The following is a 25057-nucleotide window of genomic DNA, read 5'->3' on the forward strand; positions in this document are numbered from 1 at the left end:
CTTAAATACACAAGGGAGGTGCAGGTGATTGGACACAGGTGGAGACAATCACGCAATCACAAGACAAGGCAGGAAGTGAAGTTAACCCAGGACCACAAGAGACATGAAACTTCAAACTAAAACAGGAAGCGAGGCCAAACCGTGACAGCATGCGACTAGTTTCTCCATACAGTAGGCGTCTTGAAGCTGTCATTACCAACAAAGACTTTTGTACAAAGTATTGAATATTGCTAGTGTTTTAGTCAAGGTAGAGTCTAAAGAGGTGTGTCTTGAGTTTTCGGCGGAAGATGTAGAGGCTCTCTGCAGTCCTGATGTCATCAGAGAGCTCATTCCACCACCTGGGAGCCAGGACAGCAAAGAGTCGCCGAGTGCTTTTCTCTCAGTGAGGGAGGAACAAGCAGCTTGGCAGATGCCGAGCGGAGTGTGCGAACTTCTTTGTTTTGGTTTCTTTGAATGTATTACTTGGGTTGTTACAAACATCTGGTGAAAAGTTCACCCTGTAACAAAACACAGACAGACACACACCTATAAACACACTAGCAGCGGCCCTGGGGCCGTCACACAATATGGCCACAAGTACTCCAGGAATACAACCGCCTTTTCACAAGTGTGTCTCTGAATTCAAATATTTGGGCATCTACATCACTGGTAAATTTGAAGGCTTATACAATAAAAATTTCTCCCCATTAGTCACCAAGATGAAGACAGACTTTGATAGATGGAAAACCATCTAGGCTTCATTAACAGGTAAACTCTGTTAAGATAAATGGTTTACCAGGATTCTTATATCGGTTCAATGTTTCAATGCCTGCCAGTGTTCTTGCCTAAACTCTTCTTTACTAACTTGGATAAGCATTTTACCCTCTTTCTATGGGACAATAAGAAAACACATATAAGAAAAGTGATGATGCAAAGACATTGATTTCAAGGTGGACTCTCTTCTAAATTTCCGATATTATTACTGGGCAGCGAATATGCAGAAAATAATATACTGGATCAACATCCTCAAATAAGATGGTGTCTAAACGAAGCCAAATATTTGCCCATCACCGTCTCTTCTATCATTGGTAACCTCTGGACTATCTTTCTCCCCAAGAAAACATTATTCCAACCCAATATCGAAATATAAAATTCTGGCACAGTTTCGCACACAATTTGGCCTCACAGATTTATCCACCATAACCCCTATTCACAACAATTACCTATTTCCTCAATCTAGTTTGGACTGTGCATTCTCACTATGGATTCAAATTGGCATTTCTAACATTGATCAGATATGAGAAAATTCTGAACTTGCCACCAGCAGTAAAAAGATTTATATCCCAAAAATATCAATCATCAACTTCATTACCAAAACTACCATTGTCAAAATCAAAGTAGAGTGGGAAAAGTAACTTACCATGAACATACCTGATTCAGTTTGGAACCAGGCCCTCGTTAGAGTCAATAACAGCTCTTTGTGTGCACATTTAAATGTACTACAATTCAGTACTGCATCGCTTGCACTACTCCAACTTTAAACTCTCAAAAATGTACTCAAATGTAAAGGATAGCTGTAATAGATGGCAAACTTCCAGTCACCTTCCACGTGGTTAAAATACCTGGTGTTCTTTTTAAAGTTGGACAAAATCAAGTTTTCACTGCGGGGACAAACTGAGAAATTTTAATCCACTCTCGGCTAAATCATACAATACTTTGAAAAAATGAAGACTCTCATTGGACCCATAATGATGATGTATGATCCACAACTGGTTTCTGGTTGTCTTCACTAACCTTCTACACCATATTTATTACTTTGTGTATACTTTAGCTACTTATACTGTGATTTTTGGCAATTGAGGGGGTGCCATTTGTTCTGTGTTGGGGTGAGATATGGGGGCAGCAACTACAGTGTGTGTGTTGGGGGGGGGGGGGGGGGGAGAATGTAAAATGTGTAAAAGTTCATTGTATAACTAGTCTACTTTTGATAATGAATGTAACTTTAAAAAAAGAAACTCTTCTTCCTCTTTGTCTTTCTTCAAAAGATGTGTAACACAAACAGACTTCAAAGGCATTTAACAAAAACAGTATGGCATTTATTACACTTGAAAATAAATACAATATGCCCCCCACTTTCTCACACCCATGACACCAAAAAACATTATGGCCGCTTCACTTGTTCATACAAGCAATAGACAAAAAGCACGTGTCAGTACTCACGAATCCCCTGCACCATTCAAAGGGGAAGATGAGCGGAATCCGGGCAATGGACGCTAGGCAGAGCCTGGGAGAGGAACCCGCAGCTAACGGTCTACAACCGGACGTGGGAAACCGATCTCCTTAGTGGTCCACGGTCTTTTTCCCGATCCTCGTCATAAATGTCCTTCTCCTGAACCCGCTGAACGGTCCATATGCTGCTACGTCATGTCGATCTATCAACACTTGTCTCGTCAACTGAATTCACGGCAAAACTAACAGTATGAAAGCCAAGCTAACCTGTATTGTGCTTATGCTAATGGTTAATTGCGATTAGCATCATAACTTTTTTACACTACAACATTTATGTCACAGTAGAGCAAACAATACAAAACTAAATCACATTTACCTCTGGTAGGTAAAGACAAAACCTCGAAACTGTAAAAATAAGGCTGTTATATACCTTTTATTCACCTGTATATATTTTTTTATACTATATATATATATATATATATATATATTAGGGCTGTCAAATGATTAATAATTTTAATCAAATTAATCAGAATTTTCAGTGGATTAATCATGATTAATCACTATTTGCAATTACACCTGAATCCTAACCATTTTTTCTTTCTGAAATGCATACTTAAGATAAATAACAGGACACAGATACATAATTATCATCATTTATCCCAGCAGTTTATCCCACTCTGCTGCGGTCGGCAAAACAAGTTTGTGCTCCTGATGGTCCAGGGCTGCGATGACCAGACATGTCTACCCTCCCGATATTTCGGGACTCCCGAATTTCAAAGCCCCTCCCGAAAATCTCCCGGACCGACCTTTCTCCCGAATTTCTCCCGGTTTCCACCCGAACAACAATATTGCTCCACTATTCGTCACTGGGCGTGCCGCTTCAGACCGAACAATAATAAAGCTTACACCTTGAAGTCGAGCGCGGCGATTAGAACTGAAAAACATGAGACTGGCGCTGCAAAGAAAACCGCTAGCACCCCCCACGTTGACCGCTAGCCCCGGCACCCCCCTCCCCCCCCGGTCCACAACATTCAGCGTGGACAGGCGCAAACGACTTGCTGAACCTGACGGCCTGACATATGCCTGCAGGTGGCAGTAATGTGTTGTATAGGATGAAGTGCATTCCCTAGAGGAAGAGGTACTTTCCTGACCTGATTATTTTGTCACACTGCGCATGCGTGAAATGTGTTAAAAAAATTGACGTAATTAACAACAAACAACTAATTAACGTCATTAACGGGCTATTTTTGACAGCGCTAATATATATATATATATATACAGTGATCCCTCGCCTCTTCGCGGTTCACTTATCGCGGATTCGCTATTTTGCGGATTTTCATAATGCATTTTTTTTTTTTGGTGCATTGTGCTCTGCATTCTGATTCGCTAAAAACTCACTCCCGCTTCTTGTATCAAAACATCCAACGTAATCGATGGTGGCATGTCGGTGTACAAGGATCTTTTTGCAAAGAAGAAAAAAGAGCGACAACAGCTGCCTATCACTATGTTCTTCTCCCGAACAAACACACCTGCACCGCGGGCTTCAGAAGAAGAGAACACTGCAGAGCGCAGTCAGGATGCAGCGGCCCAGTCTGAAGAGCAGTGAAACGGCCTACACGTGAGTCACTGTATTTGTATACATGTAATACTGTAGTTGCTAATTGTAAAAAAAAAAAAAAATTCTATTTCGCGGATTTCACTTATCGCGGGTCATTTTCGGAACGTAACCCCCGCGATAAACGAGGGATTACTGTATATCAAATATACACACTTTTAACTTGGTTTTAGAAAACTATTTACATCCTGATGTCTGAGTGAATTTTGTGGCAGGGCTAGAGATGTTTTAAACTTTCTTCAAACCCTCAAGACACTTTGTGAATAGCTTTTATCTTTGCCAGGGGAAACTCTTAGATTTGTAGCTCACTTGAAGAAACTCTTTGTACGAGGGAACTGATCTCGTCTGACGCTCTTGCATAACATTGGCAATTCAAGAGTTGGCTAAACAAAACTCACTTACATTTGTTATAGGGCCAAAGGTCAACATTGAAATATATCATAGTAATCTCCAGCGGGAAGGAAGATGATTATGTAAACTATTGTTCTTCAATCTCCATGGAGAAAGAAACAACAGCAGAGGTGATGAGGTAGGAGGGGTGGACCCAAAGTAAAGAGACAAATCAGTTGTAAGACAAGAAGCTTTGGTCAGTCAGCTGAAGCTGTTCTGCAGCTTCTCCTCTCAGTGATGGAAACCTTGGTGGGAACTGAACTTTGCTTTCCACAACTCATCAACACCTCCTGCAGAAAGCTAACTCGTCCTCACTTAGAAGGAATGTTGATTTACATTTTGTTGTCCTCCATCTCTCTGCTCACTGTAGCTCTCAACCTGCTGGTCATCATTTCCATCTCCCACTTCAAGTAGTGACATATTTCATTTCTTTGTGTAAAGTGTTGATTAATCACAACATTTTCTGATGTATTTTTTCTTGTGTTGCATATTCTAACCGATTCATTGCAAAAATATTCATGCAAATATCAATATCTGTTTCCCTCCAGGCAGCTCCAGACCCCCACCAACCTCCTCCTTCTCTCTCTGGCTGTCTCAGATTCTTTTGTGGGCCTCTTAATGATCTTTCGAATAATGCTAATCGACGACTGCTGGTTGCTCGGTGATCTCATGTGTTCTCTTTGGTTGATTCTAGCATCCATTATCATCACATCCTCAGTAGGAACCATGGTGCTCATATCAGTGGATCGATATGTGGCTATTTGTTATCCTCTGCATTACTTCACCAAAATCAAACCAAAAAGAGTTCAAGTCTGTGTTTGTCTGTGTTGGATGTTTGCTGCTTTATTTAACAGTTTAATGCTTAGGAATAACCTGCAATATCCAGGCAGGTATAACTCCTGCATAGGAGAGTGTGTCATTTACACAAACTACATTGCTAATATTTTTGATCTGATTGTTACATTCCTTTTTCCCATTACTGTTATTATCATTCTATATATTAGAATATTTGTGGTGGCTGTGTATCAGGCTCGTGCCATGCGGTCTCACATTACAGTTGTGACAATGAAAGTAACCGTTAAAAAGTCTGAAATGAAAGCAGCCAGGAATCTTGGTGTTGTTGTAGTTGTGTTTCTGATATGCATTTGTCCATATTTTTGTTTCACTCTTACATCCCAAAATAAGTCATACACAGCTTTATTTGTAACCATTGGAATATGGTTGGTTCATTTTAACTCCTGTCTCAACCCTCTGATCTATGCCATTCTCTACCCCTGGTTCAGAAAATCAATTAAGTTCATTGTTACACTTCAGATACTGAAGCCTGGTTCCTGTCGGACCAACATGCTTTAGAGACACGCTGCATGGGTCTAAATATAAACCTATTGTCTGAACATCAATACAGTTGTATTCATGGTGCATTCTAATCAAGATTCCCCTTTTACCTCAATTAGTTTTACCAGATTTAGTGAAAGAGCAGTTTTCTTAATTAGGTTCACAGGCAGACCTACAATAACCTGGTAAAGCTTCACTATCCCCTCTGGTATTTTCCTGTGTTACCCTGCAGCTTCTACCCTTCATCATGAACCTATTCAATGTGAAAAGTGCTAACACATGTAGAACCTTAAAAACAAGGCAAATATCTGAAAAATCTGAAAAAACATCAAAATGGAATAGATTGTGCTATCAAATAATGTGACAATTGTTTTATGGAAAACTTTTAAAAACCTGGTTATGACTTTAATCTTGAATGACAAATATCCAGAGTAAATGAATACATTTAATAGATGATAAATATATTGTATCTATAAACCAAAGTATCATTTTTTCTTTAAATTTCATTGCAATAAAGGTTATCAGGATTAACCAATTTTTCCATAATAATATGTTATGCAAGTCATGATTTTTCAAACAACAACTTTGAAGAAACTACAATATCTTTGTTGATTCCTGCATTAATAGACTTTGTGTGTGCTGGTTAGTTTTGGTGTTTGAGAGGGACATTTTAGCATGTGTTCATTTTGAATGTGTGTATAAATGAGAGAGGAATTGAAAAATAAAAGGGCGATTATTGTTTTTTTAGGATTACATAACTCAGTGGTTCTCCAACCTTTTCGGTAAAAATCCACTCATTGAAATAACATTTTTGTTACATTTTGGTTTCATGTCTCTCGTGTCCCTGGGGTAACTTTACTTCCTGCTTTGTCTTGTCATCTGCATGTGGTCAGAGAGTCATTGTGTCCTCGTTTTTTTTTTTTTTTTTTTTGTTTATTGTTTATTTAAAAGGATCCCCATCAGCTGACGCTGAGACAGCTAGTCTTCCTGGGGTCCAAAAAAAAAAAAAATACATGAAAGAACAGTAATCACAATAACTCAAATATATCATATATAAATACACACAAAAGACAAGAAAAGTAACAATTCTGAATGTACCGATTAAAGTAATAAAAATGATGCAAAACACCAGGACACATGATACAACCTTGCTCAACCATTCCAGACGATATTATGATGTTGAAAACAAATACAGTCTTAAAACCAGTTTTTCCCTTGATTTCACGAAGATTGTTCCAAAGCACAATTGACCTATAAAACACGGTCCTCTTCATAGAGTCGGATTTAGGTAGGGGTAAAGAAATCTGATGACTATTTGCCCCTCTTGTGTAATGTGAATGCATATCTGAATAGTAAATTATATTGTCATAAAGAAATTTAGGAATCCGGATGGTAATGATTCTATGAAAATATACTAACATGTTAGCAGATAGTCTATGCTTGACCACCAGCCAAGCAAGACGGTCATGCATCTCTGCAACACTAGTTTGCAAAGAACAACCAAGAACCAGTCTTGCAGCCTTATTTTGAGCCACTTGTAATTTATTTAAATGACTGCTTGCTGCAGCAGACCATACAACAGAACAGTAATCCAGATGACACAAAGCCAATGTACAAACAACACGACTAAACAACCGTGAATTTAGAAATTGTGCACATTTACGCATTACTGCAACAGCTCTACCCATTTTAGCAACCACTTTGTTGATGTGATCAGACCATGACAATGTGGAATCCAGCCAAAGTCCAAGAAGCTTCACCTTTTTTACTTGCTGTACATTTTGACCATTTACTTGTTTAAAATAATTTTTGGATTATCAGATAGTCTGTGCTTTAAACCAAATATTATACTCATAGTTTTTTAAATATTTAGAACAAGTTTATTTGTTTTGATCCAGTTATACAATTTCTCACAAGACAGAACCTGATTAAGCTCTGAACATGTGGGGGCTGCATAATAAAGAGTAGAATCATCAGCAAACATAGTCAATGTAGCCTTACTGAGTATATACGGCATATCATTCGTAAAAATCAAAAATAACAAAGGTCCGAGGCAACTTCCTTGAGGAACACCACAATCCAGGGACTTGCTACAAGATAATGCACCATTAATAAAAACTCTTTGCGACCTCTCCGACAAATAGCTCTTAAACCACCTGATTGCTGATGAAGTATATAAGCATAACTAATGAGTTTGGAAATCAAAATGTCATGGTCAATCACATCGAAGGCAGCACTGAAGTCTACTAATAATGTACCCACTAGCATTGAGTTATCAATTGCTGTTAGCCAGCTATCCGACATTTGCGTCATTGCAGTGCAGGTGTAATGACCATTCCTATAAGCATGCTGAAACATCGTAGTCAAATTGTTGTTAGAAAAGTAATCTTGTACTTGCTCAAATACAAACTTTTCCAGTAATTTACTTAGAATAGGCAGAATGCTAATAGGCCTACTATTTGGGCCACAGAAAGTTGTTTTTGTATCTTTGGGTAAAGGGATTATCTTGCCTCAGCTGATAACTTCAACAGCCGACTATCCAAGTTGTCTGTACCAACAGACCCACCAACAGTTAAAGATCTCAACAACATTTCCACCTGTACAACATTAACCTGATTAAATTCAAAAGTACACATTTTATCTTTCATAATACACCTTTCAATTAGCTCATTTGACTTGGAACCAACAGTGCATTTCATTGTCTCTCTAAAGTTAGAAACCTTATTTACAAAATAATTATTAAAATAATTTGCAATCTGTATTGGCTTAGTCAAATAAACTATAAATACATTTTATAAAATAAAAAGAAGTAGATTTTTTCCCCATGATTTTATGAGTACATTCCACATTCTCTTACTATCTGTACCACTATTGTCAATTCTCTTCTGAAAATATTTTTTCTTTTTCACTCTATTCTCCTTGGTCACCTGATTCCTTAAAATACAATGAAATGTTCTGTCCTCAAGAGAGTCTGAAAGAACCGCAACCTTTTTAGCCTCTTCCCTTTGAGCCATTAACCTCCTTAACTCAGTATCAACCCAAGGAGCACTTTTGGCTTTAACTGTAAATTTCTTTAATGGAGCATGATTGTTAACAATTCTCATAAATAAATTAAGGGATGCATCCACATCATTAATGTCACTAATCGAATTCCATTTTTGATTTTTGGAATTTCAAGTTTTTGATTTATTAAAAGTTTTAACTTTTTAGAGTCCTGCCTCTGCCTGTACCCACCAGTCGTGACAATTCTATGACTCCTCCATCTATGCTTTTTCAAATAATGTTATTTAAAATCGAAAATTGAAATCACTTTCAAATAAACCAGACTGCGCCATCATCATGCAAATGTTCTATCTTGCAAAACATGACATTTGGCAGAAAATAGCTTATTGTGGCTGTATTTACAATGTGCAACTTTACAAAACAAAATTAGTGCAGGTATGAGTCAGTAGTAGTGGCTGCAATTAACCTGCTTCCCTCTACAGATCGGATTATCGACTTGATGCGGCCTTTGAATTCATGCTCAAATTTGACCTTGAATTACATTACATGACATTTAGCTGACGCTTTTATCCAAAGCGACTTACAATAAGTTATTTTCAGTAGAGATACAAACTCAGAGCAATGTCACGGTTTGGTTCTTCTTCCTGTTTTTTTTGGTAGTTTCATGTCTCTTGTGTCCCTGGGTTAGCTTCACTTCCTTGCTTGTCCTGTGATTGCCTGATTGTTTCTACCTTTGTCCAATCACCTGCACCTCCCTAGTGTATTTAAGCCCTGTGTGCCTGTTGTCCCCTGTCGCGTCATTGTCAAGTCTAACTGTTGTTGGAGCACGTCTTTTGTTTGGAATAAAGAGCACCTTTTTGAAGACCCTGCGTCTGAATCCTCCCTGCGCACCAGCAACCCACCTACCTTGGGCGGGCTCCCGTCGGGCAGTTTTCGTGCGTCGGCAGACTAAAAGCGTCAGCTTTGATGAAAAATGTACTTTCTTGTTACTTGTTCTTCTGAGTTTGTATCTATGTGGAAATGCACTTATTGTACGTCGCTTTGGATAAAAGCGTCAGCTAAATGTAGCTTAAGCGCAAGTTCAGTCAAGAAGACAACCGGTCTGACTCTGTTCGCCTCCTTTGTAATTAAGTAACAGCTGATTGGGGGCGTGCACATTTTAGTAACCAATCAGATTCTACACACGGTTTCCTTAAGCCAATCACGTTGTTGCTGTCAATCTTTAAATGTGTTCTCCTCTCTGTTGGCTGTCAGCTGTCATTTCAGCGTGTAGCTGAAGCGACCCTCCTCCACCCCAGTCACCTCCAGTTGGCATCAGCGTTGTTCCGGGTTCGTCATCAGGTTGCTGCTATTCCTTACACCACCTCCACCAGTGTCTGGACTCCAGGGGGATTGGGATTATTGGACCTCACTATCCCTGCCTTCGGGGATAGTACGTCATGATGGAGTCCAATCGCCAAAGACCTTGCACAATTCATATTTTATGCTTGTGTAATAAATTATTGTCTTACTATTAAACGAGTCTCTCCTGATTGAAATGACATGTAAATCTCCTCAGTGTGTTCCGCACCGTCGGCTGAATTTGGTCCTCGTCGGCTTTGTAACGGCCGATTCGACATGTTGAATCGGCGTCGGGGCTTGTTGGTCTGTCGGGCCTTCTGATCATTCTGATTGGCTGCTCAGCCAGCGGCACGGAAGGTATTTCCTCTTACGCAGGCGCAGTCGGGTCGGGTGTTGAGAATCGGCTTGGTGTGACAGGGCAACTTTGGACCCAGACGCTGCCTACGTGAGCCGATTCTGCAGTCTGCTCACATGGGCACTAGTTTGTCGGCGTCGGCTTGGTGTGTTCCAGGCTTAATGCTGAGAGCCAAGACACTGGGACTGCCCGGGGAACGATAGACCAATGCCCACAGCCGACTCATCGGGGCAAAACCCTGTCACTTGCTCGCCTCCTGCTGGGTGGAGCAAACATCACCCGCCCACATGATACTGATAATTAAAAGCTCTTTCATAGTGCTCATTTAGGGAGTCACTGTCTTGGCCTGGTTGAGGAGTGCAAGGTCAGAGGACAAAGCATAAAGTGCGAACCAGGCAGACACAGATCTGATGAGGATGAGTTAGAGAAGGACCAAGCGCCAGTTTAGGGCCAATAGAAATCTTTCCTTTTATATCTATCAAGAATAATAAAACATAATGTTCTTCCTTATGTTAGTCAGTTGTTCTCCTGGCCTGCATTCTGCCAGAAATGTTCCTGCCTTTGCAAACGCAGCGCTGTTACTTTACCTGTGATCTGACAAATACATTTCCCAGTACAAGAGAAGTTGTTTGGCTGAATGTGTACAAAATATCCCCAATCGAGCTTCCAAACACGTTGGGGGATAGATGCAGAAGCGCTGGTAGACTCGGGCAATGTGGTGTCCAACCCAGATGGTGCCAGTCTCTTGCGGTAAAGAGTACCCTACAGGGTACGCCACTGTTACTTCCCCTTTTTGGGCTTGGTCTAGGTAGAGTGGGGAGACGAACACAGGACTGTCAAAGAATACGTGACAAGTCAAAAGTAGGAGTAACGGTGCCAAACAAATAGAACAAAACCAGGCCTGGCAAACCACATCTAGGAAAGAAACAAACAAAATGGCTTCCCTTACTTCTTTAAGTCCACCAAGAATACAGAGGGAGAACCAACCAATAACAAATAATGTTTCTAGACACACACTATGTGATGCAAAAATGCACAGGGTACCCCAAACTTACTGTTATCAGCTATAGATTTTTAACCAATAAGATATATTTCAATATATTTTTCATCTTATTCCTGCACTATGATGTCTGTTGTCCATTGTCGTACTGTCTGCTGTTAATTCCATGTATGTCTGACATATTATGGCAATAAACGTTTCCTGATTCCGGATTCCCTGCTGCCAAATTTGAGGGGCCAGTTCGGAACAGCTCAGTTGGAGGACGCTAAGAACCATGATAACAAAAACAATTGCTTGGAAGCTACTGTATGTATTCAGCAGGGTGGGAATCTCAAAGAAGATGATGCGGGACCAGGGCACCTCCTTTATTATAAGTTATTGAAGGGCTGCCCAGTGACCTAAGAAAGAAAATTGCTCTTTGTTTACTCTAGCACAATAAATTGAGGTGAAAAGGGAAATCTTGATTAATTTGCACAATAATTAAAATCCTGCATATCATTGTCAGGCTATATGTTTAAATTTAGACCCATGCTGAATGTCTCTAAAGCATGTTGGCCCGACAGGAACTGGGCTTCAGTATCTCAAGTATAAGAATGACCTTAGATGATTTCCTGAACCAGGGGTAGAGAGTGGCATATATCAGAGGGTTGAAAAAATGAGTTAAAATGAAACAACCATATTACAATAGTTACAGATGAAGTTGTGTAGAAGTTATTTTGTGATGTAAGAGCAAAACAATAATATGGGAAAACGCATATCAGAATTACAACTACAACAGCACCAAGATTCCTGTCTGCTTTCATTTCAGATTTTCTAGCAGTTATTTTGGTTATCACAAATGCAATGTGAGACAGAAGCACAGAAACCATTGTTCTTCAATCTCCATGGAGAAAAAAACAACAGCAAAGATGATGAAGTAGGAGGGGTGGACACCGAGTAAAGAGACAAATCAGTTGGAAGACAAGAAGCTCTGCAGCTTCTCCTCTTCAGTGATGGGAACTGAACTTTGCTTTCCACAACTCATCAACACCTCCTGCAGAAAGCCAACTCGTCCTCACTTAGAAACAATGTTTATTTACATGTTGATGTCCTCCATCTCTCTGCTTACTGTAGCTCTCAACCTGATGGTCATCATCTCCATCTCCCACTTCAAGTAGTCAAATGTTTAAAGTGTTGCTTAATCATAAAATTGTACATTTTGCTCATTTTTTCTTGTATTTTGTACTTTTATTTGACCGATTGATGACTTCAGTATTGATACCATTTGCAATGTTTGTTTCCCTTTAGGCAGCTGCACACTCCCACCAACCTCATCCTCCTCTCTCTGGCCGTCTCAGATCTCTTCGTGGGCCTCTTCATGATCTTTCAAATAATGATAATAGACGGCTGCTGGTTGCTCGGTGATCTCATGTGTTCTCTATGGTTAATTCTATCATCCATTATTACCTCGGCCTCAATTGGAACCATGGTGCTCATATCAGTGGATCGATATGTGGCTATTTGTTATCCTCTGCATTACTTCACCAAAATCCAACCAAAAAGGGTTCAAGTCTGTGTTTGTCTGTGTTGGATGTTTGCTGCTTTATTCAACAGTCTTCTGCTGAAGGATAACTTGGAACAACCAGGCAGGTATAACTTCTGCATAGGAGAGTGTGTCTTTGAAATGAACTACATCGCTAATCTTTTTGATCTAATTCTTTCATTCCTTTTTCCCATTACTGTTATTGTCATTCTATATATTCGAATATTTGGGGTGGCTTTGCATCAAGCTCGTGCCATGCGGTCTCATATTGCATTCGTGATAACCAAAATAACTGCTAAAAAATCTGAAATGAAAGCAGCCAGGTCTCTTGGTGCTGTTGTAGTTGTGTTTCTGATATGCGTTTTCCCATATTATTGTTTTGCTCTTACTTCACAAAATAACTTGTACACAACTTCATCTGTAACTATTGTAATATGGTTGTTTCATTTTAACTCCTTTCTCAACCCTCTGATCTATGCGATTCTCTACCCCTGGTTCAGAAAATCAATTAAGGTCATTGTTACACTTGAGATACTGAAGCCCGGTTCCTGTCGGGCCAACATGCTTTAGAGACATTCTGCATGGGTCTAAATTTAAACCTTTAGCCTGACAATCACATGCAGAATTTTATTTATGTTGCAAATTAATCAAGATTTCCCTTTTCACCTCAATTTATTGTGCTAGAGTTAGCGAAAGAGCAATTTTCTTTCTTAGGTCACTGGGCAGCCAACTTATAATAAAGGAGGTGCCCTGGTCCAGCAGCATTTTCTTTGAGATTCCCACCCTGCTGAATACATACAGTAGCTTCCAAGCAATTGTTTTTGTTATCATGGTACAGCTGTATTGTACAGCACTATCCCCTCAATTTTTTCCTCTTGTTTCCCTGCCAGTTGTATCCTTCATCATGAACTGATTAAATGTGGAAGGTGCAAGCACATGTAGAACCTTTGCAAATTGTGAAAAAAACATCCAAATGAATCGATTGTGCTTTTGAAATATGTGACAAATGTTATGTTGAGTGAACACATGAAAAAATATTGTTTCTATAAACAAAACTGTTAATCCCTTATTACTTAAACCATTTCATTACAATTAAGGTGACTGGGATTAACTGATTTTTCTATAACAGAATGTTCTGCAAGTCACGATTTTTTTCCCAAAAATTTGAGAGAAGTTACGATATCTTTATTAATTCTTGTATTGACAGACTTTCTTTGTATGTGCTATGAAACCCCAAAGAGTCAGTTACCTAACAATTGAGTGTGTGCTGGTTAGTTTCGGGTGTTTGAGAGGGTCTTGCTTTAACAAACACGCTGGCCTTATATTGGTTAGAAAAGGGACTTCATTTTAGTACAGGTTTATTTTTATTACCTTATTACTTACCACACTAATAATTGGGGAAAGACTTATTTCATTCCCTGAAATCAAATTAATGTAATCATGTAGATGAGAGTAGGATAGAGCGAAACAAATATGGTAGAAGGTAGATTTTCTTATCATTACATAACTCCGAGAGAATTACATTTTCTCTTTGTCTGGCAAAGACAAAAATGTTTAATCTGATCCGATCGAAACAGATCGGATCAAATCTGAATATATGGCAATAAAGATTTTTTTACACCCTTTCTGGGAACCATCACCTAATTGTGGTAGAGAGATTTGTGTGTCCCTATGAACCTGAGTGCTGTGTTGTATGGAACCTTGTGCTTTCCCTTGGCAAAGTTGGCTCTGGAAAAAGAAATTTAGGTGAAAGGGGAAATCTCTAATAGTTTTGCACGATAAATACAATTCTGCATATTGCTGTTCAGGCTAAAAGTTCAAATTTAGACCTATGCAGTGTGTCTCTAAAGCAGGTTAGCCTGATAGGAACCAGGCTTCAGATGACCTTAACTGATTTTCTGAACCAGGGGTAGAGAATGGCATCAGATCAAAGGTCGAGGGTTGAGACAGGAGTTGAAATGAAACAACCATATTACTATAGTTACGGATAAAGTTTTTTTGGGATGTAAGAGCAAAAATTGGGACAAATGCATATTAGAAATATATGGGGTGCCGTTTTTAAAATGTTACACGTTTCAAAATCCAGTTTTGGTACATTTAGCATTATCATATGAAAAAAAGCAGGAGAATATATAAACATCCCTTTTTCAAAATATTTAAGAGGGAAATTCATGTAACTACATGCAATAACTTTTCCAAGGATAATGTTTGACAGTAACACAAATTTGTTAAATACTATAAATGTAAATGTTAAATAAAAATCTCAATGTAAATGTAAATGTAAATGTGAAATGTTGAGTCTAAATGTCAGATATGATGACGAACACTACAATGTTTACGCTAATTTATGCAGCAAGCCAAAATGGCAAAGCCGAATGAATTAGCACTTATTACAGAGCAGGGGTATCAAACTAATTTTAGGTACAGGGCCACATACAGTCCACTTTGATGTCAGCAGGCCGGACCAGTGAAACCATCGGGCATCGGGGGGCACGATCGCGGATGGTCCCATAATCCTAGTTTATGTTTCTGCGTTTTCAGAGGAACACAAGGACACGCAGACGCAAGAGCCCCTTCCGTGCCTTTTCACCCTCTCTTGCGTCCTTGCGTGTGTCGACCCATTTTTCCAAATTTCCAGATTGGTCTGCTAACTATTCTCACATTTCAGGTTTCATAGCATAATTCCGCGCTTTTTGAACCATGCATTGAAACGAGTCCGTCGACACAAGACGCAGACGCATGTTCCAGCCTTTAAGCCTAGTTTATGCTTCTGCATTTTCAGAGAACCGCAAGGACATGCAGGCGCAGGAGCCCCTTGCGCTCCTCTTGCGTGCCTTTTCACTCCCTCTTGTGTGCTTGGGTGTTAGCGATCACTAACGGGCGATGGTGGCGCATAGAGTGGGATATAAAGTTGCTTTGGATAAACGCGTAAAGGCAGAGAGAGACAGCGATTTACACAGAATACACAGCTCAAACTAATGTCCTCCGGCTCAAAACTATACGAATTATCTAAAAAAAACAAGGTGATGTTGAGAGCCCCAAGACTCTACCGAACTCGTCCTAGTGGTTTACATGTCTGTCCGGTTTTTAATACGGCTGTAGTGGCAGTTTACAAAACGCATGTCTTCTGTTTTTTATTGAGAATGTCAGCAGATTTGTAATGGAGCCAATGAGGCTTGAGGCTACCAGCTACTGCTTCAGGTACGTCAATTACGACCTCCTCCAACCAAAATTCTGCCAGTCCAATGTCCACAGCTTTTGATGTTGCACATCTATGAACTAGTCCCTGAGGCATATCGGCAGAAGTTTAGGAGTCATAGAAAGTCACAGAATCAGACTTATACTGAGTTTGCCAGAGAGAAGGGTGTGTTATTTCATAAGTGGTCCGCTGCCACTGCACTGCACATTGTTGTCTATTTAAATGACCAACAATGTTAACTGCTGTAGAAAATTTATCTCATGAGTATGTGTTGATTCACAAAACTACTTTTGCTCATTTTTTTGGCAGACCACGTTGAGTCCCTGTTTTGACCCCCTCTGTCCACAAAAAGCAGAAAGGAAATGTTTCAACTGTCATCTGGGCGGTCATGTAATTGCTGCCTGTCCGGCTTTAAAACATAAAGAACAATCTCTGCGGTTTGTCCAGCTTGAGGGCATTGGTTTGATTAAAGCTAATCACGGTATAAAGACTGAGATTGAACAATGCAAAAAAGTTGGATGCTTGCTTAAAACCAGTTGTCTTTGACGCACGCATTTCACTCACCTGCGTGCTTGAAGATCAGCGCTCTGTCCAGGTGTTAAGAGACACCGCATGTTTCCAGTGGGTAATTTTTGCATCAGTGTTACCTTTTTCTGAGCATCAGCCTGTGGGTTAGGTTCGGTGCTCTGCGGCATTGAAATGGGCTACATTCCTCGTCCCCTGCATAACGTTTGTGTGTCGCTCTGCCAATTCAGGGTATTGTACTTTTACTGGGGAATTACATTGCAGGAGGTAAGGTGACTCCTATGTTCGAGGTCCTGGATTTACCTTGGTCCCTCACCAATAGTTTAGCCACTTCTCTGTTTCCGGTGTGTGTGCTCACACGTTCGTGCGCACGGTTGCTTCAAAATGGGGATGATAATTCAGAGGTTTCAATAACTGACACATTTATGCCAATGTTTTCAGGTGGGTCTGAGCCTGAGGAAGCGGAGCGGCCGGCCGCTGGGCAATCTCTGACTGAGGTTGAAATAGGCGATCCACCCAGCTCAGTTTTTCTTCCAGTTACGTGTGGGTGCCTGGCGAATGCACAGAGAGAGGATCCAACACTACAGCGTTGTTTCAGAAGGGTGTTGAATGACGACAAAGCAAGTGTGGAGGAAGTAGATTTTACACTGGATAAAGATGTCTTGGTTCGCAGATGGTCCAATCTCCCAGATACTGATGCTGATTGGAACATTGTGTACCAGATAGTGGTGGTCGTTTATATAGACAACATGTGCTGTCAGTAGCACATGAAGGTAAATGGTCAGGGCACTTCGGTGTCACAAAAACCAGGTTGTACTAACCTGCTTGTTTGACCAGGGTTAAAAGGTGGATGTAGGTAGTTATATAGACATATATGTCAAGTATCAGGTAAGCCAAATCAAAAAATCCCTCCTCCTCCTTTGCATCCTATTCCTGTAATAGACGAGCCATTTGATTGGGTGATAATAGACTGCGTGGGTCCCTTACCTTCGCACAATAATAAATTCTTCTCTACTTTCGGCCTACCCTGGGTAATTTAGTCCAACTAAGGTACCCAGTCCAAGATTTTTAAACAGGCAAACTAAATGTTAAACATGCAGTTTCCCAAGGTGACCTGGAGTGATGGCACCAGACTCTCGAGCGCATGCTCTGTAAGTATTAGAGATGAGCCGGATACCCGGCTGAAACGAGTATCTGGTACGGATAAAGCACTTTTGCCGAGTACAAGTATTATACGAGTAATACGAGTCAATATCTGTGCTCGGATTGAATAAAAGTCCTCATTGGGTAGCTGTGTGTGTCTGCGTTCTGTGATTGGCTGGTAGTAACAGGGCCCCTCCCCTACACACATACTGTCTGTGTTGCTGTGTCCCACTCGGCTCACTCACACACAGAACACTGAGAAGTGAACAGCTCCCTCTCCCTCTCTGTCGTCAGGTTCGCGGGTCTTTCGCCATAAATTAAATAAAAATAAAATAAAGATTTCTTCGGCTTCAAATTTATTTATTTTACTTTGGTTGTTGTTAACTAGTAGAGTTTAGGTAAACGTAGGGTTTATTAAGACGTGGTTCGTAAGAATGCAACTCGCGTTGCGGGTCTGCCTGTCGGAGATTCTTTTTTTTTAATTTGGCTCAAACCAGTTTTTAGTTTTTTTTTGTACCGTCTGCTGGCTCTCTTCACACACACACACACACACACACACACACACACACACACACACACACACACACACACACACCACAATAATTAAGAAGGAATGCTGTTTTAACCGCAGAAATGCGTCAGTACAGTACACTGTTTTCAAAGTTCATGTTTTATATTGGTCACCTGTTAATCAAGCTCCCTGCGAAGGGTCAATTGCATATTTAAAAAAGAGCATTACGGTTAAAGCCCAGCCCATTTCAAGACAACCCGACAACTTAGGGGTAAAATCCTTCCTACTTCTGGGTTAAGCCCCGCCCACTTCCGGGTTAGGTCCCGCCCAGTCAGAGTACAGATACGGATACAGATAATTCATATGGTTTAACAGATACTGATACGGATACAAATAATGCTGTACTCGCTCATCCCTAGTAAGTATTGTTTGGGAAATGGAACTGATTGGGGTGACAGGGTTCCGTTTGTTTTGTTTGCAGCACGTAAAGCCATTCAGGAGTCCTTGTGCAAATAACCCGTGGCCCGCTAAAAACGTTACATGACCAGTTCATGTCGCTTAAATAGTCACCCGCCAAAAGATTATGTCAGGCACTTCTGTGAGTGGCTACAAATTGCTAATACACTCGCTAAGCAGTCACTTTCTGGTTCGCAAGAAGAGATGAAGCATCACTATGACCGTTCTGCTGTAACTTGTTTTCAACTGGTGATTTAGTGGTGGCGTTACTCCCTACCCTTGTTTCGGTGCTCTCATCCAAATTTAGCAGTCCATATGAGGTCTGTGAACGCCCCAGTGACACAGACTACATTCTTAATACTCCTAAGCTAAGAAGAAAAATGTGTGTCGTACCAACGACTGTGATGATTTGCGGCCCTCGTCATCCAGTCCAGTTGGGCACGTGACTCCCTAACTCAAAAGCAATAGCACAGTTACCTTCCCTTCCCGGCTCCTACATTTACCTGATGAACACAGAAAGAATGTAACCAACCTTGTCAAACAATGTAGGGTTACCGGTGTGTTTAGTGATGTGCCGACCGCAAAAACTGTAGTAAAACATGATATTGAGCTGACCGACCCGCGTCCAATAAAACCGTATCCGTATCATGCCAACCAAACTAAGCGAGAACTGATGAAAGGGGAAGTGCAATATCTCCTTGACTGAAGGAGGAAGTTCCACCTCAATAGCCGAACTGATTGCCCAATTCCATTATAAATATCTTTTTCAATACCAATTACATCTGGTTTTATGTTTATGTTCATCTACTCCTAGCTACAGGACCTAACAAAATGGTGTCTCTCGCTGAATGTTTTGGGGAAGATGAAAAAATTGAGAGAAATTGAAAATTAACTATTGTTACCATGTTAAAGTTCATGATTTTAATTAATATAAATTCAATTAAGAGCTAAAAAGTTAAAGACATAGCACCCATTTCCTGAAACAGTTGAACATTTTAATATTTGACCGTTCATAATAGCTGAAAGTAGGAACCATTTGAAAAGCGGTAAGGAAGAAGAAGAAGAATACGTTGAATAAAGATTTGAAGAACAATACTTATTTGTATAAAAATGCAATCGGTAAGATAAAAATACACTATGCAAGAAAAAAAATAAGTTAGCAAAATCTATAAGTTTGGATTAAGCAACACTTGTTTCAATCTACCTGTAACACAAATAATGAAATACTTGAAGTGGGAGATGGAGCTTTCTGCAGAGATGGAGGACATTAAAATGTAAATCAACATTGTTTCTGAGTGAGGACGAATTTGCTTTCTGCAGGAGGTGTTGATGCGTTGTGGAAAGCAAAGTTCAGTTCCCACCAAGGTTTCCATCACTGAGAAGCTGCAGAACAGCTTCAGCTGACTGGCCAAAGCTTCTTGTCTTACAACTGATTTGTCTCTTTACTTTGGGTCCACCCCTCCTACTGCATCACCTCTGTTATTGTTTCAATCTCCATGGAGATTGAAGAACAGTAGTTTCCGTGCTCATCTTTCTTCCTGCTGGAGACGACAAGTTTGTGTTTTGATGTTGACTCGAAGTTCAAAACAGGAAGCAGAGTTGCAGTGTTATACATTTCTCTTCACTTCTATCAGAGCAGTCACAATAAACCCTATTGAGAATGTGTCTGTCAAACAGCCACTTACGTTATTTAAATCACTGGTAAAAAGCCAGAGAGCAACTAAATGACTACAAGTTAAAACTAATGACAACCAACAAAAAACAACCATGATTCTGGGGATATGTATTCAATAAAGTAATGGGAATGTTGTAAAACCACTGTAATTTTGAAACTGTAATCAATAGAATAATATCAATGTACAGTTATGATTGTATTCAATGTAATGTGATCTACCGAAATGCATTCATGTAATACTTGATAACGCCACAACTGATAGACTGAGAGGCCTTCAAAAGCCAAGCTACATTGAACTCACCAGGAGACCACTCCCAAGGGGTGTGGCCACCGACTTTCACACCTTTACTGATCGGTATAAATACATGAGGCAGCCATTGTTCTCAAGTTCGCTGGTTGTAAACAACAGACATGGTCTAGGGATGGTCTGAGATGGCCCTGTGGCCTGCTGGTTGCGGAGACCAGCGGCTCCTCAGCTGAGATGTCCTTTTTAGCACAACACCCTTTCATTTATTAAATACATTTTAACTGTTCACCCCAAGATGTCTGCCGTCCGTCTGATGTTTCTTCATTATTTGAACACAACACTAACATCAAAAGCTGTAAATGAACTAATATTAGAACATCATGTCTGTCTTACTGAAACGTGGCTGTGAAGAATTTTCCAGCTTAAATTAAGCGCCTGAAGAGCAATAAAGTCATGTTAATAATTTTACTGTAGCCTTTTAATAAACCTTTGTCATGACCCGGGCTCAGACAGCCATGACCATTTGAGGGAGATGCAGATGGTTCACCAAACAGAGTATTCATTCCGCTCTTTGCCCGGACAGTCCACACATGGGGGCGACCAAGCACAGAGTGATCAGGGACCCAAGTTTCCAAGAAGGGGGAGCTTTGAGGTGGAGCATCAGGCCCCAGGTGTCTCCAGTCATAACACATCTCCAATGGAAATTTAAATCCTTTCATCAGGATGCTAGTCTTTTCTCTTAGAATTCAGAACAACTTAAAGCAATATGACTTTTTTTTCTTTCCAATAGTATTGTCCAAAGTGTACATATGATCTCTGTACACTCAAATTTCTGTTTTTCTGAACCCGCCAAAGAATAAATAATGGCTAATTTTTTAACATTTTCGGATAAAACAAAATATAGAGTCATGCTGCATTTGAGTAGTTTTTGAGAGATTATATTTCATTCCACATTGTTTTTTCGGGATCATGTAATGTTTTTTGTGCTCACCATATGTGGCATGGTGTTGTCGTCTCTAGAGGCAGCAACTGAGATCATTTGATAGACTTTGGATCTGTTAAATATGTGTCCTTTAGTGTTGCACTGAAACAGTATGAAATAAAACACATCTGCATGTAACAGAATTTTATATTAAAAATTGATATCCGCCACCAGGCAGTTTCTCTACAGAATGTTGGTCTTACATGAGCCAGTCTGCAGTGTCTTAAGACTAAAAATGGATTTTCTAAACTAAGGGTAAAACACGAGTTGAATGAAACAAACTGTTATAAGAGGCAGATTAAGCATTAAACTAGGTGTCCTGGCCAGAGAGTGGAACACAAAAATATGGGTAGATTAAAACAAGTAGCAAAGCAATAACGAAACCAAGAGTTCTGGCAGCTTTCATTTCAGATTTTGTAGGACTTATTTAGCACAATAAATACTCACATTAAAGTCTTCTTAACCTATGAATTAATGCCTTAACCAAAAATTTAAACTAATTTACGTGGCATAACTGGAAGTTGTTTCATGTTTGGCTGAGTCATCTCAGGCCTCAGAGTACTACAGCAAGTTCATTTCCGTGTTTGGGATTCTAAAAAGAATACAGATTGGTTATGGGCCTTTTTGGTTGTCCTCAAACAGAGGCCGAAGACATATCAATATTTAGTGTGTTGTTTTCAGAGTCAAGCACACTTAATACTGTACGGGCTGACCAATCTGAGAAGAGTAGTACAGATGCTAAAAAATGTATTTTACCATTTCTAAAATCTTTCAACTTTCAATATTGTGGTTTCTCTTTCTAAACTTAAAATAGTGATTTGCATTACACCTAAAAGCTCATCTTAAGCTAGAGTGACACTGTTTAACTAAAGACTTGTTGGTTTTACAAAAATATTTCTATATTAGTTCAAAAGTCCTGATTATACATGTTGGTCTGAGCAGTTGGAGCTTTTTTAAGTTGTTTTGCATTGGAACATTAAACAGCTTAAAAACACATGTATAGGTAATTGTAAAAGTGTTTAAATAACGAGTAGTCATACAAAGACTTCTAGATCTGTATGTACATTTTCATCACCATGACCAAGTACATTTTCTTGTCTATTTTCTCTCAGCATGCAGTGTCTCTACAGCAGGTTTCTCTCACATGAGCCAGGCTGCAGTATTTTAAGAGATACAATGAGCTTCATAGATTTTCTAAACCAGGGGTAGAAAAAGGCATAGATCAAAGGGTTAAGACACGAGTTGAAATAGAACAGACAAGTTACAAAAGCAGCAGATGAAACATTAAACAAGGTGTCCTGGCCTGAGAGTGAAACACTAAAATATGGAGAGACGCACAATAGAAAGACAACAATAACGACACCAAGAGTCCTGGCGGCTTTCATTTCGGATTTTTTAGCAGCTATGGTCATTTGAAACTTTGAAAGAGGTAGAGCTGCAACATGAGACCTCATGGCACGAGCCTGAGTCACAGCCACCACAAAGACTCTCACATACAGAACTATGATGACAGTGACAGGACAGATAAAAGTCAAAAAGAGATCTGCAAGTCCAGCAACATAGTTTATCACAATGACACACTCTCCAAAGCAGGAGTTATACCTGCCTGGTTCTTCAAGGTTTTCTTTAAGCAGCACAGTGTGAAGGAAAGCAGAACATGTCCAACACAGACACACACAGATCTTAACTCTTTTTTGTGTAATTTTGTTGGCATAATGCAGAGGCTCACAAATAGCCACATATCGGTCAACTGATATGAGCACCATGGTTCCTACTGAGGCAGATGTAATAATGTAGTCCAGAACATTATAGAAGATACACATGAGGTCACCTAGAAACCAGCAGCCATCTGTAAGAACAATTTGAAAGAATACGAGGAGGCCCACGAAGAAGTCTGAGACGGCCAGAGAGAGCAGGAGGAGGTTGGTGGGTGTGTGGAGCTGTCTTAGGAGATAAGAAAACAACAAGCTTATCGTTATTGGTAGCAGCAGTTGTCATATCAATAGCTAAAGCAATTACTAAAAGACAAAACATATTTACATTCAAGTGTGAGTTCTGATTCTTAGTTAGTCAACCATTAACCTATTCTCCTAAGATACCAGTTATATGAATTGATAAACTATCAGAATACCTGAAGTGGGAGATGGAGATGATGACCAGCAGGTTGAGAGTCACAGTGAGCAGAGAGATGGAGGATAATAAAATGTAAGTCAGCATAGATTCAAAGTGAGGACGCATGGCGTTCCTGCAGGAGGAGTTGAGGAGATGAGGAAAGCAAAGTTCATCTTCTTCAAGACTTTTCATTATCAGAGAGAGGAGACACGATGCTGCTGTGCTCGTCATGCAACTGATGAAGCTCTTGTCTTCCACCACATCCCTCCTTCTCTTTTATTATCATGACAACTTCAGTGGGAGTGACTGAACTCCCCCCTTACAGTTTAGTCCATCTTCGTAGGTCTTTCACCTTTGAATCTCCTCCCCCTCTCACAGTTACAATTTCCATCAAATAAAAAATTGTTAATTTTGTTTCTGGTTTTGTTCACTGGTTATAACTAACGTGCTGTTTCCCAAATACAGCACAACAAAACTGTGGATAAAGTCAGCGATGCACTGGCATCATCCCGGCTCACATCTCTGAACGGGTCCCACAGCGTTGTCATAAGCCAACACAAGTGTGATTGTTACCTTGGGTTCAACTTGGGAAGCTTCCAAAATGTGAGTGTAGATTTGTTTCTCAGGCTAAACACTGACAAATCGCCCTCATTTTACATATTGGGATAGAAGAAGGGTTTGCTTCCTCATCGCTTGTTTTTTGATTCTCCTGTAATGGGGTCACGCCAATGGCTCTCCTCCAAGCCGAGCCTGAAGGTTCTGTTCGTCCTACCAGAAGTCTTCATCTGTGGTGCTGTCTGTGCTTCTGGCCTCTGGTTCTGTGTCCTGAGGTCCACCTATCTGAGCTAACAGAACCACATTTTATTTAAATATGTCACTGATGTTCTTAATCCGTTGTGCAGTTCAATTCTGTATTCTCGGCTACTACCACCTACAATTAGGGTGTCAGGATTCCACCTTCGTCCCGTTCACCATCGCCTCCCACTCAATCCCATTCCCCTCCCTCTTATTCAATCACCCGATCTCTGTCACCTGACTACCAATCATCTTCACCTGAGCCCAATCACCAGCACTCCTTTATAACCCACATGCATCACTCACCCGTTGTCTGATCTCGTCATTCCATGACCACAGATCCTCCGAGATGGTTATTCCATGACCACAGATCCTCTGAGCGCACCCGTGTGTTCTCCCATATACCTACCTAAGCTTACCTAAACTCCAGTCGTCATCGTCCTGTCTTCAGCCCGATCCACCTCCAAGGGTTCATCTGTTCACCGCCCCCATCCGTGTCCTCACCCGTCACGGAACAAGCAGGACTCTTTGCCACTCAGATAAGACTCTCCATATACTCTGTGTCAATACAACTTACCTTTTCCACTTGACGTCCGCAACGTTGCATCAATAAAAACTGTATTTGAAACATACCCCTCTATTC

The 25057-nt window shown here is 40.3% G+C and overlaps 3 protein-coding genes across 4 annotated transcripts; 2 read left to right on the forward strand and 1 right to left on the reverse strand.

The window, feature by feature from the left end:
* The first annotated feature begins 4450 nt into the window (after positions 1 to 4450).
* On the forward strand, positions 4451 to 5566 carry LOC119229032 (trace amine-associated receptor 13c-like). Its single transcript, XM_037489115.1, has 2 exons — positions 4451 to 4623; positions 4762 to 5566. The coding sequence occupies exons 1-2, from the start codon at positions 4451 to 4453 to the stop codon at positions 5564 to 5566; spliced, it is 978 nt and encodes a 325-aa protein (XP_037345012.1).
* A 6691-nt stretch (positions 5567 to 12257) lies between these two features.
* LOC134132783 (trace amine-associated receptor 13c-like) lies at positions 12258 to 13339 on the forward strand (the record flags this gene model as incomplete). The annotated part of the gene is made up of 2 exons (XM_062564810.1): positions 12258 to 12400; positions 12535 to 13339. Coding segments are annotated over 2 exons (948 nt in total), but the record flags the coding sequence as incomplete, so codon positions are not given.
* Positions 13340 to 22303: 8964 nt separating this feature from the next.
* Positions 22304 to 24503, reverse strand: LOC119228874 (trace amine-associated receptor 13c-like). 2 transcript variants are annotated; one of them, XM_037488858.2, is made up of 3 exons: positions 24193 to 24503; positions 23639 to 23752; positions 22304 to 23451 (listed from the first exon to the last, which is right to left on the reverse strand). In XM_037488858.2, the coding sequence occupies exons 2-3, from the start codon at positions 23743 to 23745 to the stop codon at positions 22632 to 22634; spliced, it is 927 nt and encodes a 308-aa protein (XP_037344755.2). In that variant the 5' UTR covers positions 23746 to 23752; positions 24193 to 24503; the 3' UTR covers positions 22304 to 22631. The 2 variants fall into 2 exon arrangements, with proteins under 2 accessions (XP_037344755.2, XP_037344754.2); XM_037488857.2 differs by lacking the exon at positions 24193 to 24503 and having other exon boundaries at positions 23639 to 23920.
* Between the last annotated feature and the right edge of the window lie 554 nt (positions 24504 to 25057).

This window comes from Pungitius pungitius, chromosome 10 (genome assembly GCF_949316345.1).
Source record: "Pungitius pungitius chromosome 10, fPunPun2.1, whole genome shotgun sequence".
NCBI classification, from domain to species: Eukaryota; Metazoa; Chordata; class Actinopteri; order Perciformes; family Gasterosteidae; genus Pungitius; species Pungitius pungitius.